Consider the following 15,160-nt stretch of genomic DNA (forward strand, 5'->3'; position numbering starts at 1 on the left):
AAGGGGGGGTCTGAGGGCAATCTGAGCGTGTGGGCGGGTGATTGGGTGCCCGCAAGGGGCAGATTAGGGTCTAATCTGATGGGTAACAGTGACAGGTGGTGATATGGGGTGATTGATGGGTAATTAGTGGGTGTTTAGAGGAGAGAAGAGATGTAAACACTGCACTTGGGAGGTGATCTGATGTCGGATCTGCGGGCGATCTATTGGTGTGGGTGGGTGATCAGATTGCCCGCAAGGGGCAGGTTAGGGGCTGATTGATGGGTGGCAGTGACAGGGGGTGATTGACGGGTGATTGACAGGTGATCAGGGGGGATAGATGCATACAGTACACGGGGGGGGGGGGGGTCTGGGGAGAATCTGAGGGGTGGGGGGGGGTGATCAGGAGGGAGTAGGGGGCAGATTAGTGACTAAAAATAGCGTTGACAGATAGTGACAGGGAGTGATTGATGGGTGATTAGGGGGGTGACTGGGTGCAAACAGTGGTCTGGGGGGTGGGCAGGGGGGGGTCTGAGGGGTGCTGTGGGCGATGAGGGGGCGGGGGGGGGGGGGAAATCAGTGTGCTTGGGTGCAGACTAGGGTGGCTGCAGCCTGCCCTGGTGGTCCCTCGGACACTGGGACCACCAGGGCAGGAGGCAGCCAGTATAATAGGCTTTGTATACATTACAAAGCCTATTATACAAAGTACATGCGGCGATCCGGGTGCTAGTAACCCGCCGGCGCTTCCGAACGGCCGGCGGGTTACAGCGAACGGGGGGCGGAGCCAGTCCCCGGCGGCTGATCGCGTCACGAATGACGCGATCGCCGCATAGCAACGGCCGCAGCCGCCCCCGCCGATGGGCGTATTGTGGTCGTTTGGGCCCGGACTTTGCCGCCGCCCATCGGCTGGGGGCGGTCCTTAAGTGGTTAAAACCAAATAAAAATATATATGACACACCCACCATATATGGTATCCAGAAAAATATATATTTAATTGGTACTCCACATAAAATTATGCAACGCGTTTCACGGGTCCTAAGCCCGCTTCCTCAGGCAAATACAAGAGCAGGAGTAACTCTGAGGTTGTGCAGATAGGTGCAGCACAACCTCGGAGTTACTCCTGCTCTTGTATTTGCCTGAGGAAGTGGGCTTGGGATCCACGAAATGTGTTGCATAATTTTATGTGGAGTACTGATTAAATATATATTTTTCTGGATACCATATATGGTGGTTGTGTCATATATATTGGGGAGACGGATCCACCCCAGTCCCCCAATTTTTGATTTGGTTTTAATAGACTACTAATTTTTATTCTGCTGGCGCCTCTGTAACTACTACAAATATCATTATCCACCTGGTGGATGGGTGTGTACACCCTTATTTTTCTTCTACGGAGAGCGACTTCTTAGCCTGAGTGGGGACAGGCTTAATATACCCATATGCGATTGGTTGCCTGAGGTCGGCAACCCAGACTTGTGAGTATATCCATATCTGCTGTACAAGTTGAAGATTACCTTATATCAACAATAATACACTATTGGGGGCTCTCGGTTGTTCTCTCTTTTTGTCTTTCTACACACTCCCATAGTAGTTCTCTTTGACTGTTACTGCCTAGGTACAGAATGCTCCCGGCCACGGGAGTGCGATCAAGGGACGCATGTTACCAGGACCACACACAGGCAGTAAAGCACGACTGGTAATATACTGGAGCTGACTGTAGGACAACAAAGCAGCCTGGGAAAACGGCAAAGGAGCCCATGGCCTACAGAGGACTGGAGGAATGAATGCTTGGCTTTCTTTTATCTCAGGTACACTTTACATCCTGTCCTGTAAGTTTTTCAAAATTACAATAACCCAATTCTAAGGAAAAAAAAATGTTACGGTATTTAAAAATTACTCTATGCAACTAGTCGTTCACACCAGAATTTTAATACTGTTGCAACCTAGAATAATTGTTTAAGTGATGTTTATGTAAACAACTATAAATGAATGTGTCTATACGTTAAATAATGCTAGCTGAAGCCAGCGTTAAATACTACCAGAAATCCCCAAATCAATTTATTTTACCTGGGATCATCCTTTCCTAGTAGTCTTAGTATTCGCAAGAGTTGGATTTGAAGCCAGGGTGCAGGGACACTATGATAATTAAAATCTACAGGTAATTTCCCTCCAACCACCTGTTTCAGAATCGTGACAAAGGAGCTTGTCAGGTCTTTGTACCCAGATGGGTTTTCCTGTGTAAAAGATAAAAACACATAAAGTCCATTGAGATGAGCTTCCGCAATCTTTCTACAAGTCACAGTGTTGCATGCATAGCAGAGAATAGGTCTTTACCCTTATGGCCTGCAGATAAATCTGTAAAGACGCAGCCATGACCCCCACATCCCTGTCACATAGAGCCTTGCGAAACTTCTCCTGTATGTGCTGCACCTGAGTGGGAGCGATCAGGTAGAACTTATACAATGCCAGCACGGCTTTCCTTCTCACTATTTCCCTGGAAAACAAACAATCAGGTTTCAGAAAAAGGATGTTATTTGCAAACAGTAACAGAGTAATATACCATTGTACAATTTATTTTATTAATTACACACAGACTGACTGATACATCAGTGATTTCTTTTCAGCTATAGATACAAGAAATAGTTTCTGTATTGCATTAGAGTGATATACAGTATAACAATAAGTTCAACAACCATGTACTTGCCATTGAACCAGCTGATTTTGGCATACCACCACGCCCATCTTTTCGGTGCCAGTACTGCATGTCTGATTTGGGCGCCCGGAGTTTCAGCTGGGCACGGCACACAGTTTAAAACAAAATAAATAAAAATAAAAGTTACCTAGTGATGATGGGCAAGTAGATGCAAATGACTGAGTTGATTTATGCAGCTTAAGAATAAACCAATCAAATCCTGCTGAGGTAACATTTGATTGGTTCATTTTCAAGCTGCATAAATTTGTATAAAAATGTGCATCAACTCGAAGTTATTTGCATCTACTTGACCATCAACCCATCTACTTGACCATGAACCCACATTACACCCCCCCCCACACACACACACACACACAATTCAGAGAAGGAATAGTAATCAGCACGGGCCCTGGAGTTTGTGCAGAAGCAGGTTGAGACTTTTTTGGCTTCACCCTGCGCCGGCAATGAATGCACATGGTTACTAGAGTCCATTGGTATTTTAAAATGCTGCTGTGGCGGTGGCTAAAACAGGGCTGCGGAGTATGAAATCACAGACTCCACAGACTCTGAGGGCTGGAAATTGGAGGGCTTAGTGTTTAGGGAGCGCTTTCAATCACTAGCGTTGTCCCTAAATGCTCTGCCAATGTAAATGGATGGGACAGATTCCACTAGAGCAATTGTGTTTAGGCAAATCGCAAGACACACAGCATTTTGGGAGCGTTTCCACTATAATGTATTGTATAGGAGCAGGCAAATCGCTCCCAAAATCACTTACAAAGCACTACCACAAATTGCTAGCGATTGCGATAGCTGTTTGTAGTAGGTCCTAGGCCTGACTTCAGGTACCCAAAACAGTTTTGACTCCTCAGTATAATACTTACCAGGGCTGTGCAGTTGTTACATAAATCATCTGACTCCTCAGTTTATGAAACCACAGACGTCAAGTTCAGGTACTCAAAAATTGCTCCGAATCCTTGACTCTGACTGACTCCACAGCCCTGTTATAGGAATTTAGCTAGAGGGTAGGACTCACATTATTATTATTTTATTTATATAGCGGCAACATCTTCCGTAATGCTGTACATAGTACCAATATTGGGGAACATATACATGAGAAGTTCAAGACACTGTACAGTCATGACATCCAGTAATACAAGTACAAATACATACATAGTTAATGTGTGGATTGAGATATCACTAAAGTTGGTACACGCTCATATAGTTAAACTACAGCAAAATAAGAAAAATAGAAGGAGGTCCCTGCCCTTTGGAGCTTACAATCTAGTGGGTAGTGTGGTGGAAACAATAGGGAACTTCCTATGCTACCAATAGCAACTTATAGGCTTGTCTGAACAGGTGTGTTTTTCAAGTACGTGTGAAGGTTTCCAGGCTCGGAGCATGGTGGACAGGCTGTGGGAGAGAGTTCTAAAGGAGAGGGGCTGCCCATGAGAAATCCTGGATGCGAGAATGAGAAGAGGTGATGAAACTAGAGGACAAAAGGGTCTCCTAGGAAAAACGGAGGTTACTCCCAGGAGACCCCTCACACGCTAAGTAAAAGGTGTGGCAATATTTCCTACATAATGAATATTTTGAACTACTTTTACTTACTTTTTTACTTACAGCAGGCATGTTAAAACAATCAAATACATTTTTAGCTCACTTCAAAAGAAAAACTCCATGCGGAAGCAAAGCACAGGAACCAGCTGTGCTCAATTGAAGAAAGCAATCACAGGTACAACTAGTTGGTATTAAGAAATGTGAAATAAAATGAGCACTAATTTGATGATGACTGCACAAAGGGTGCAGATGTAATATAAAGGAAGCAAGAAAGAACTATGCACTGAAAGAAATCAGACCAATAATGAAGAGCATACGAAGAAAAGAGATGTAGCGTATAGAGGCCGCTAACAGCATGACGGCACAACTGCAAAGGAATCACAGGGAGAAGAATGGTCAGAGGTTCTGCAAAAAACATGAAGGAGGAAAAAAAACTCCTGGCCAAGAAATAATATCTATGAAGATGGAGAACCACATACTGGAAGAGTTGAAATAATTAACAGGCAGCATCAATAGTTTAATAATCAAGATAACCAAGGAGAAATTGAAGCCAAGACAAGGATGAACAAAGAGGAGAAGAAAAAGTTAGGGAAGCTATAATGAAATTGTAGAAGAGTAAGCCACGTATAGTATGAATATTACAGTTGAATGCCAATACATGGCAGACGGTATTCTTTTTAGATATCAAAATACAATCATTTTTAGAATACAAAATAAGAAATATTTGCTGGTTGAATAGAAAAAAATAACAATACCTATAGAAAAAAAGGAGATGAAGAGTTTGTAGCAACTACCATGGCAGCATTACTCTTCTAAATATACTTATAAAAGTTTTCTTAGTTTTGATATACCACCAGATGGTGGAGAATGCTGAACAGAGGACTGGCTATCATCAATGGGAGTATACAGCTAAGTGTTATAGCTCTGAACACATGGATGTGCTGGTAGAAACGGATAATATAGCTTAGTATTATAATGTCTACTTGTAGATTGCAAACAAGCTTTTGAAAACATAAACACAATAGTTAGCGACAGCGGACCAATGGCAGCAGCATGACAACGTTGTCGATGCACGGGGTGCGGGTTGTCGGGTGTGCATCTTACAGGTCTACGTCTTGTACAGCTTCTATGTGCAGTCCTCCTGGATATCAAACCCTAAGGCTGCTTTCACAGTGAGACGTTACAGGTGCACGTTAGAGCAGCCTGTAACGCACCCCACCGCACAGCAATGAAAAATCAATGGGCTGTTCACAGTGCCCACGTTGCGTTACATTGTAACGCTGCGCCACCAGACAACGTACTGCATGCAGTACTTTCTAAGCGGCAGAGCCGCGTTAGACTGCTTGCACATGCTCAGTAACGTTGGGGAGGAGCGGAGAGCGGCCAGGCACATGGCTTATTAATATTCACTGCACTTAGTGACGTGCAGTGTTTACTTCCTGGAGCGGACGCTCTGTGCAGCGATTGGCCGGCGGGACCACGTGATGCCGCATGCGCACAAGAGTATGCATCACGGCATCACGGACGCCAGAGTGAGCTGCACAACGCGGCTCACTCTGACGTCCAAAGCAGGGAGCACCAGGCGTTGCGTTAGGGGCACGTTGCGCGACCATAACGTGCCCCTAAAACGCAACGTCCTGGTGTGAAACCAGCCTAATTGTTCAATCTAACCTTTCCTACCCTATCCCCAACACTACTATCTCCACCTATTGCCTAGCCATAGCTTATACTCACTGTTCTGATGTCTGCATTTGCAGGCCATTCATCTGGATGCAGACACTTGGTTACTGCAAGACTGAAAAATAACAGCTACAAGATATGAATGGGGCACCAATCACTGGATATCAAGACTCCAAAAGCTGGTGTGTAATTAAAGTCCTATAACAGAACTCGACTATATTTTCACCAAGCTCCAGGATTAAACGCCCACGTTATTGTCTGGTAGTTTTTACTGGTGCCCAGTCCAACAATGTCCATATTCTGTGCTTCCTTCATTGGAAGACTTCCTCAAGAGCTTACATTTTTTTTCCACAGGGATACAGAGTTTATAGGTCTTTGTGAAGTAGAAATCTTTTTATATTTATTACGTTCACTCTAAAAACAAGTAAATATATGAATGTTTTGCTCACTTTGAATGTTGCAGCTTGTCTTCTATGAGTGGAAGAGCAGCTGGAATCATCTCACGGGGAAATATCTGACTTACCACAGTCAGAGCCATACACACTTCCACCAGGTTAGTGCTCTGCAGATCCTAATGATGGCCAAGAAAAGTGTATTACAAAAAAATAAAATAAAAGATAAACAACAACAAAAAGAAAAAAACACGTATAGCAATATTGCTGGCAAAAATGCACACTGACTATCTCCTAGAGAAAAACACTGTGCTTTTTGGCTTACTCACACCATCACATGCTATTATTTAAAATGAACCCAATATGACAGTGATATGGAGGCTGCCATATTTGCCTGGCAGTCCTGCTATTCCTCTGCCTCTAATACTTACAGTCATAGACCCTGAACATGCATATGAAAACCAGGTGTTTGACAATATTGTCAGATTTGACAAGATTAGTTGCATGCTTATTTCTGGTGTAATTAAGACACTACTGCAGGCAAATAAATCAGCAGGGCTGCCAGGCAACTGGTATTGTTTAAAAGTAAATAAATATAGAAGCCTCCATCTCACTCTCACTTCAGGTTCACTGTAAAAGAAGGAAACAAATAAAAAAATGGAAGATCTGCGAACTAGGGACAGACGGAACACTAAAACATTTGTTAAATGAGAATATTCAGATTTCAAAGATACAATATTTTGCCTGCATGGCTTTATGGATATTTTGACCATCTGGTCAGCAACTGAGGAGGACCTTTTTCAATTCCTAAGAAATGTCAACAACTACCATTCCACAATTACCATAAAATTAAATTGAGCCACTCTCACACTGAGATTAACGGAAACCTTAACTGAGAGGGATATGGATGTTTCCTTTTAAACAATACCTGTTGCTTGTCAGTCCTGCTGATCTCTTTGGCTGCAGTAGTGGCTGAATCACACACCTGAAACAAGCATGCAGCTAATCCAGTCTGACTTCAGTCAGAGCACCTGATCTGCATGCTTGTTGAGGGGCTGTGGCTAAAAGTATTGGAGACACAGGATCAGCAGGAGAGATAGGCAACTGGTATTCTTTTAAAAGGAAAAATCCATATTTTTCTCAGTTTAGGTTCCCTTTAAGCTTTCTGGATACCATCATATACACACCAGAGGAGATAACCTGCAAACCTCTATATACCACAAAACTACATACTGTCCGGCATCCCTCTACAGACTGTTTGGGGTAATGGAAAGCTGTGCAGTTCAGTCCATTTACCAGTGACGCATCCGCTGTTTCCACAGTGATGCTTCACTACAAAGGAGGATGCCAGAGCGGAGTGAGAGTAAGCCATGCTAAGGGTTTCTGTACGCCCAGCACCTACTGCTTGTAAGGCAACAAAAGTAGACCAACCAGGTAATGATATAAATATATGTTACAGAGAAAACCTGAGGTCTGACCATGTCAGGATCTGGCTGGCAAATGCATGGAGTGGCATAGACAAGATAAAAAGTGGTGAGGTTCCACCCCTCAATGTACAGTACTCCAAATTAAAAAAAACAAAAACAAAAAAAAAACTGTGTTTTCTATGAACCAATATTCTCTTATTTATTCTTCATTCATAGTCTCTTCAAATTGCAGACAATACGTGTAGAGGAAGATACAAGATACAAGAAGGATTTATTCGCCAAGTACGGTGGAGCCGTACTCGGAATTGCTTGTGGTACACATGGCTTAGGCAAAGTACAACAGCAACAGTTGTACATGTTACACACACGGCTACATTTACATATACTGACAGCACTTAAAGAGGAACTGTAACGACAAAACGTCCCCTGGGGGGTACTCACCTCGGGTGGGGGAAGCCTCCGGATCCTAATGAGGCTTCCCACGCCGTCCTCCATCCGTCAGGGGTCTCGCTGCAGCCCTCCGTGCAGCGGTGACATAATATTTACCTTCCTGGCTCCTGCGCAGGCGCTCTGACGGCTGTCGGCTCCGAAGTAGGTGGAAATACCCGATCTCCGTCGGGTCTGCTCTACTGCGCAGGCGCAAGTTTCCGGCGCCTGCGCAGTAGAGCGGACCCGACGGAGATCGGGTATTTCCGTCTATTTCCGTGCCGAAAGCCGCCACAGCGCCCCCGCTGGAGCCAACAAAGGTTTATATTGAAGCTAGTCGGCTCTGTCGCCGGCTGTTCGGAGGGCTGCAGCGAGACCCCCGTGGGACAGAGGACGGCGTGGGAAGCCTCATTAGGATCCGGAGGCTTCCCCCACCCGAGGTGAGTACCCCCCAGGGGAGGTTTTTGTTGTTACAGAGTCTCTTTAACAATACAGTACATTTACAACTACGGTTAAACAGGCTAGCAGCATGAACAGTACGATAACATTCGGAGTGATGTTAGTGTCAGAGTTGCAAAGATAGGCGGAAAGTGCAGAAGAGAAGGCGGAGAGTACTGCTGAAGAAAGGCAGTGTGAGTAGGGATGCAGAGGAGAAGCGAAACAGCCGCACCAGAGGCAGACGTGCTGGTAGCAGACTAGGAGATGGAAAGTCAGGGGTCTGTGTTGTTCAGCAACAGAACAGCCTGTGGGAAGGAGTTCCAGCGCCTGGTGGTCTTGGATGGGATGGTGCGGAAGCGCCGGCCAGATGGGAGGGGCTCAAAGAAGCGGCTGCCAGGGTGGGAGGAGTCACGGGAGATCCAGGTGGCATTCTTCTTCATCCTTGCCTTGTGAAGGAGTTCAAGCGGTGGCAGGGGCGAACCAATGGTCCTTTCCGCCTCACCAATGACTCTTTGCAGTTTATGTCTGTCACTAGCTGATGCACTAGCATACCAGACGATGACTGAGGAGCAAAGTACGGATTCAGTGGTGGCGGTGTAGAAGCTGGTGAGCAGCTCCCGAGGCATGCCAAATTTTTTGAGTTGGCACAGGAAAAATAGCCTCTGCTGTGCCTTCTTCTGAATTTTGATGGTGTTTAGCTTCCATTTTAGGTCAGACGACAAGGTTGTGCCAAGGAACCGGACCGATGAAACTCTGGAGACTTCGGTCTCACCTATGTGGATTGGTGGGCGAGTGGGAGGGTTTTTCCTGAAGTTAGCGATCAGCTCGACCGTCTTTGTGGCATTTAGGACAAGGTTGTTGTTCCTGCACCAATTGCAGATTCTCTCTATCTCGCTGCGGTAGTCTTGTTCTCCGTTGCTGCCGATAAGGCCAATGATTGTAGTGTCATCAGCAAATTTAATGACCTTGACAGAGTCCGAGGAGGAGGTGCAGTTATTTGTGTACAAGGAGAACAGAAGCGGGGACAGTACACACCCTTGAGGTGCCCCCGTGTTGGTGGTTCTCACGCTAGAGGAGCAGTTGCCGAGCTTGACCTGTTGTGTCCTATCCGAGAGGAAACTCTTGATCCATGCACAAAGCATGGGATCAACGCCGAATTGCGCCAGATTGTCGACCAGGGTGTCTGGGCAGATCGTGTTGAAGGCCGAGCTAAAGTCCAGGAACAGGACTCTGATATAGGAGTCAGGCTTGTCGAGATGCTCCATGATGTATGCCAGGCCGACATTTATTGCATCCTCTATGGACCTCATACCTCCAATTCACATAAAAGAACTGCCTGACAAGTGTTTCACGGCCAAAAGTCGCTTCTTCAGAGGCACACCGTATACAAACATCCGTGGGCCTACGACAAACAACACCACAATCTGAAGTCTAAAGAGAAGCTACAATCAGCGACGATCCCATGACTGTATGCTCTTGCAGCCAATACAGTCATGGGACCGTCGCTGATTGCATACAGTCATAAGATCGTCGCTGATTGTAGCTTCTCTTTAGACTTCAGATTGCGGTGTTGTTTGTCGTAGGCCCACGGATGTTTGTATACAGTGTGCCTCTGCGGAAGCGGCTTTTGGCCGTGAAACACGCGTCAGGCAGTTCTTTTATGTGAATTGGAGGTATGATGTTGTATCTACACGTATTGTCCGCAATTTGAAGAGACTGCGAATGAAGAATAAATAAGAGAATATTGGTTCATAGAAAACCCTGTTTTTTTTATTTGTTTGAATTTGGAGAAATGCATGGAGTGGCCGACTTGTGCGGACAATACACGAACAACTTCTGTTTAACTTACATTTTTGAACTTTGGCCAGCCAGAATGCAAAATGAGAGAACCTGGCCAGCCAAGTCCTGAAGCCTTTTACAGAGTGGCTGAGGCAGCAAGAGCCAGCTAAGAGATCCCTGAAGTGCAGAGGTGAAGAGCAAAGACTGGAAGTCCTGAAGGAGCGGCAGTGAACAGAGTTCACAGATAAAATTTGGAAGGGAGATCAAGAGCAGGAGGGGACAGGTGCGCAAACAACGAAGAACAGAAAACATGAAGCAGAGGAGGTGCAGAGTGGAGACCGGAATGGATAAGAGGTGAGAAAACACAGAGAGGGTGTAGCGAAATGACAGAGAATCTTGAGTCCCAACACTGGCCCTCCACAACATATTCTCTGCACCCGCTCGCCACTGAACTTTGCTCGCCGTCACTACAGGAAAGCTTTCTTGTGGACTTAGACAGCCAGGTCCTGTCATTTCTGGTCCAAAAATGACTGAATTTAAGTGGCACATTTCTTTTCAGCCTAAAATAAGTATTGTATCATCTCTTACTAATTTATCTTGTGAAATCTGAATATATTGTTAGAATTTAAAGGGAACCAGAGATGAAGCACCCTTGTGTATTTTACCATATATATCAGTGGGGACATTAGAGAAAACACTTACCATGCTCTCTGTTTCATCCTCACTGCTAAAAGTGTCTGTTATCAGCTGTGATAAGAATCCGGGACTGAACATTCAGTCTGGCTTTGCAGGGAATAATTATAGCTGAGTCATTATAGCAGAGCCACAAGGGGGCAGGCTTGGGCTTGAAAAGACACCAGAGAAGACAGACTCAGCTATAATCTTTCCGTAGCAAAGCTAGACTGATTGCTCAGTCGGGGATTCTTATCAGAGGTGATAACAGTCAGATTAAACAAAGAACAATGAAACAAAGAGCAGATTAGGTATTTACTGTCATGTTCCCACTGATGTATAAGGTAAAATACAAGAGGGTGCTTCATCTCTGGTTCTCTTTAAGTATTATTTGCTTGAATTCGTAGGCCTCGGTTATTTTAATTGAGTTTAGTTAAAAGACTTGATTTGCAGAGTCTACCTTTAAAGAAAACCTGTACTGAAAAAAGTTCCCCTGGGGAGTACTCACCTCAGTAGGGGGAAGCCTCTGGACCCTATCGAGGCTTTCCCCGTCCTCCTGTGTCCCACGGCGGTCTCGCTGCAGTCCCCGGGAACGCACAGGCGACAAATCCGCCAGCCAGCGGGGGTTGTGGCTCTTCTGACGGAGATAGGCGAAAATAGCCGATCTCCGTCAGGTCCGCTCTATTGCGCAGTAGAGCGGCCCGACGGAGATTAGCAATTTTCGCCTATCTCCGTGGGAAGAGCAGATACTGTGCCTGCGCTGGAGCCAAAAGGTAAATATTTACATTGCCGCCACTCCGGGAGGATTTTCTCCGCCGCCGCGGGACCAAGGAGGACGGGGGAAGCCTCGATAGGATCCGGAGGCTGCCCCCACCCGAGGTGAGTATCCCCCCAGGGGAGGTTTTTTCATTACAGATTTTCTTTAAAGAGGATTTCTAGAATCACTGCAGAACAGTGTGCTTCTGCTATACAAGGCCAGAGGGTTTATCTGTCCACGGATGTGCAGACAGAGAGGCAGTCTTTTCGGTAAACATCAAGTGTTTTCATATTTCCTAAAGGTAAACAAAAGCTACGTACATTAAACAACTGTTCTCACAAGAAGGCAGGTCACTGGGAACATGGAGTTTTGCTCAGTAAAGAGTGTGCTGGTCATGATATCACGGGTTCTTATCAGCCAATAGCAGGCGATGAGTTATTGATCCGTCCCAGCTCAGATGATGTCACATTTAACTCTTTAGAACTCAGTATAAGAGCCAACCTGGGCTCCCGAGGGGGTACTTCTGACTGAGGACTTTATTCACTCCTTTTCCTACTTTCATTCTACATGATCTGTATGCTGTATATATGCCTAGCATAGATGTAACTAAGAGGGGCCTGATCCATCAGAGATAGATCAAGTATGCAAGGAACGCATAAGATTCTACAGACGGTTTGCTTTGCCGAGGTGAGATATTGTTACTGAACATATCTGTAAATTTGTTTTACAAATAAACTCTTGAACTTTGACGACGTCTACGAAGTCTTATCTCCTATGCTGTATGCTGTGATGAGAGTCAAGCTATCACTTCCTGTGATATGGTGCCGAACGAAGGTGTAGAGTTGTTGCCAATAGCAACCAACGTATAGATTCTTACATCCCTCCAAGTCAGCATGGTGTTCCTGCCAGGATTGATTGGGAAAACAGCGGGCATTCCAGGCCAATGTTCAATACAGTATATTGATTAGAAAACCATTAAGATTGGGTGGGTTTCAACAGATTTTTGTTAGTTAGTGATTTCGCAAATCTAATATCCACTCCATTAAAAAGGTCTTCTAACCTACCTGATTATCTGAAATATGTCTAGCTGTTCCTGTGTTTCAGAGGGCTCTGAGCAGCCCGTCATACTGACATGATCTCTCTTCTGGACTCCTTAGCAAGCCCAGGACAGTGAAGAAATGCTTCAGCAGACTGATAGCACAGTGCTGATCACACCTCTCCACAGCCATTGCTCTCCTCTTTAGTACTTCTGCTCCGTTGTGCACCACGTGTCTTCCCTCCTGCAACAGAATGTGCTGGTAGCCAGTACGCTAGCGACACTTCTGTACAGAACTCGGCCCTGAAATGGCGCCTGAGGGATCGAGTCCTGATCACTGTGGACAACAGTAGGCCAGAAACCCACTAGGAGCGATTTTCTGAGCGCTTTGTGATTTAAAAACTCTTGCTAATGTAATGCTATGGGTGTGATCCCACTTGAGCGATGTGATTTTATAAAAATCCCCCATAGCATTGCATTAGCAAGAGCTTTTTCAAATCACTAGCAATTAGAAATCGCTCGTAGTGGGTTTCTGGTCTAATTGTGGGTGTGTTTGAACCATAAGACTAGACGCATTATGCTTCTCCTTACTCATCAAGTTTGAGAGCTACATTCAGGATTTTAAAGAAGGAAACAAGGTCAAGGTACTTATCGCAATTGCATGCAATATACAAACAATGTCATTCTAAAAAGGATGGACATCTAAAATATATGTTCGCATTACCTTCAGGACTGTGTTCACTAGCAAAAGCAGCAACTCATGATTCTCATGTAGGAACAGTGACACTGCAAGATATCCTGAAAGATATACATCAAATTAGTAACAAAAAAACCCCCAAAAAATACTGAATATTCTCAAATATAACCTGAGGTGCCTGGCTCTTCTACTGACCACATATGCTATTGCTCCATTGTTATTGCCTGATGAAGCAGGATCAAACCTGCAAAATAGGTTGCATTGTCCCTCGGAGTAGGAGTATGGAAATAAACTTGTATTTGACAAACACATTGGCAATTTTTGTGTCTGCTTGGAGGAGGTAATTCCACCACTGCCCCCTCATGTTTTAAACTTTTTAGATTATTTTATCCTGTTGGCACCTCTGTATCCATATTACACTATATTGAGTCCACCCCTGGTGGAGGAGTGTTACCCCCTTTTTTCCTCATCTACGGAGAGAGACTTCTTAATCCTGAGTGGGGTCAGGTCTAATCTCCCCACCTGCCTATACAGTGGTTGCCTTTGAGGTAACCCTGCTTTGTGAGTCTAGCTTATTACTCTATCATACTTCATTTCAACTACCAGTACATACTACACTATATTCGGCTCTTATGATGGATACACACGGTTCGTTCCCGCACTCGATTCCCGTCTATTCGTTCATTTCCGACATGTCCGATTCGAGTTTCGATGGATCGTTAGGTCGATTTGCCATACTTTACATGGCAATCGACCTAAAAATCATCGAAATGCGCTCGGAAATGTTCGGGAATAATTGATTCGTCGGGAATCGAGCGGCGCATTCGATGCGGGAACGAACCGTGTGTATTTAGTGTCCCTACTCTGTGAGATTTCCTTTTTATGTTGTTCCCATAATGCCCCAAGGCCAAAATCTTGGTTTACACTCAGGTCAAAGAAGAAAATAAACGAAACTCTCTAGTGGTCTCTCAGCTCTCCCATAGTGGATTCCCTGGTGCCCTACTGTAAACACTACCCATCCCTTCTTTAACATAAATTTGGGCTTCAGCTATGTCCACTGCGCATATTATACATTGGGCAATGCTGTAGCCCTTTGGTGGCGCCCAAACTATCAGGAGCTGCAGATCGCCAAAATTACCTGCCTCGCACTAGACCACCAGATAAGCTACCGTATATGGGGCTGTTAAAAGTAGTGGGCTGCGTTTCTGCCCTAGATTTATTCTTGAGTCAAACTACTTTTCTGGTGTCTGAAGGAAAAACTAATTGCCTCATTTTATATTTCAGTACATATGGTATAAGCAGCATTAATATACCTAAGACAGCGTAAAGCATTTGCATGTCCATTCTAATTTAAAGTTTTTTTTTCCAATGAACTGCAGCAAACATTTGTGTTTGCAATAGCTTGCACTCGTCTACAGCAGCACCTCTAAGGGCTCATTCACACTATTAGCGCTTTTCTGAGCGCTTGTGATTGATTAGCGCTTTGAGCGCTTTTTAAAAATCACTCCAATTCACTTTCATTAAAAGTTCGGTAAAAATCAAGTTAAAAAAAAAATCACAGCGATTTTACGCGAATGCAATTGCACGATTGCGGCGATTTTTACCGTGATTTTAATGAAAGTGAATGGGAG

The 15,160-nt window shown here is 44.8% G+C and overlaps 1 protein-coding gene across 4 annotated transcripts in view; it reads right to left on the reverse strand.

Annotated features, from left to right (window-relative positions):
* Positions 1 to 15,160, reverse strand: part of AP4E1 (adaptor related protein complex 4 subunit epsilon 1) — a 112,147-nt gene that overhangs the window by 66,671 nt on the left and 30,316 nt on the right. For all 4 annotated transcript variants that reach the window (XM_068275445.1, XM_068275443.1, XM_068275442.1 and 1 more), the window contains exons 4-7: positions 13,557 to 13,630; positions 6,355 to 6,476; positions 2,311 to 2,470; positions 2,044 to 2,210 (exon numbers count right to left, since the gene is read on the reverse strand). In XM_068275445.1, the coding sequence (XP_068131546.1) occupies positions 2,044 to 2,210; positions 2,311 to 2,470; positions 6,355 to 6,476; positions 13,557 to 13,630 (523 nt within the window). The remainder of the gene's footprint in view (positions 1 to 2,043; positions 2,211 to 2,310; positions 2,471 to 6,354; positions 6,477 to 13,556; positions 13,631 to 15,160) is intronic.

This window comes from Hyperolius riggenbachi, chromosome 3 (genome assembly GCF_040937935.1).
Source record: "Hyperolius riggenbachi isolate aHypRig1 chromosome 3, aHypRig1.pri, whole genome shotgun sequence".
Classification (NCBI taxonomy): Eukaryota; Metazoa; Chordata; class Amphibia; order Anura; family Hyperoliidae; genus Hyperolius; species Hyperolius riggenbachi.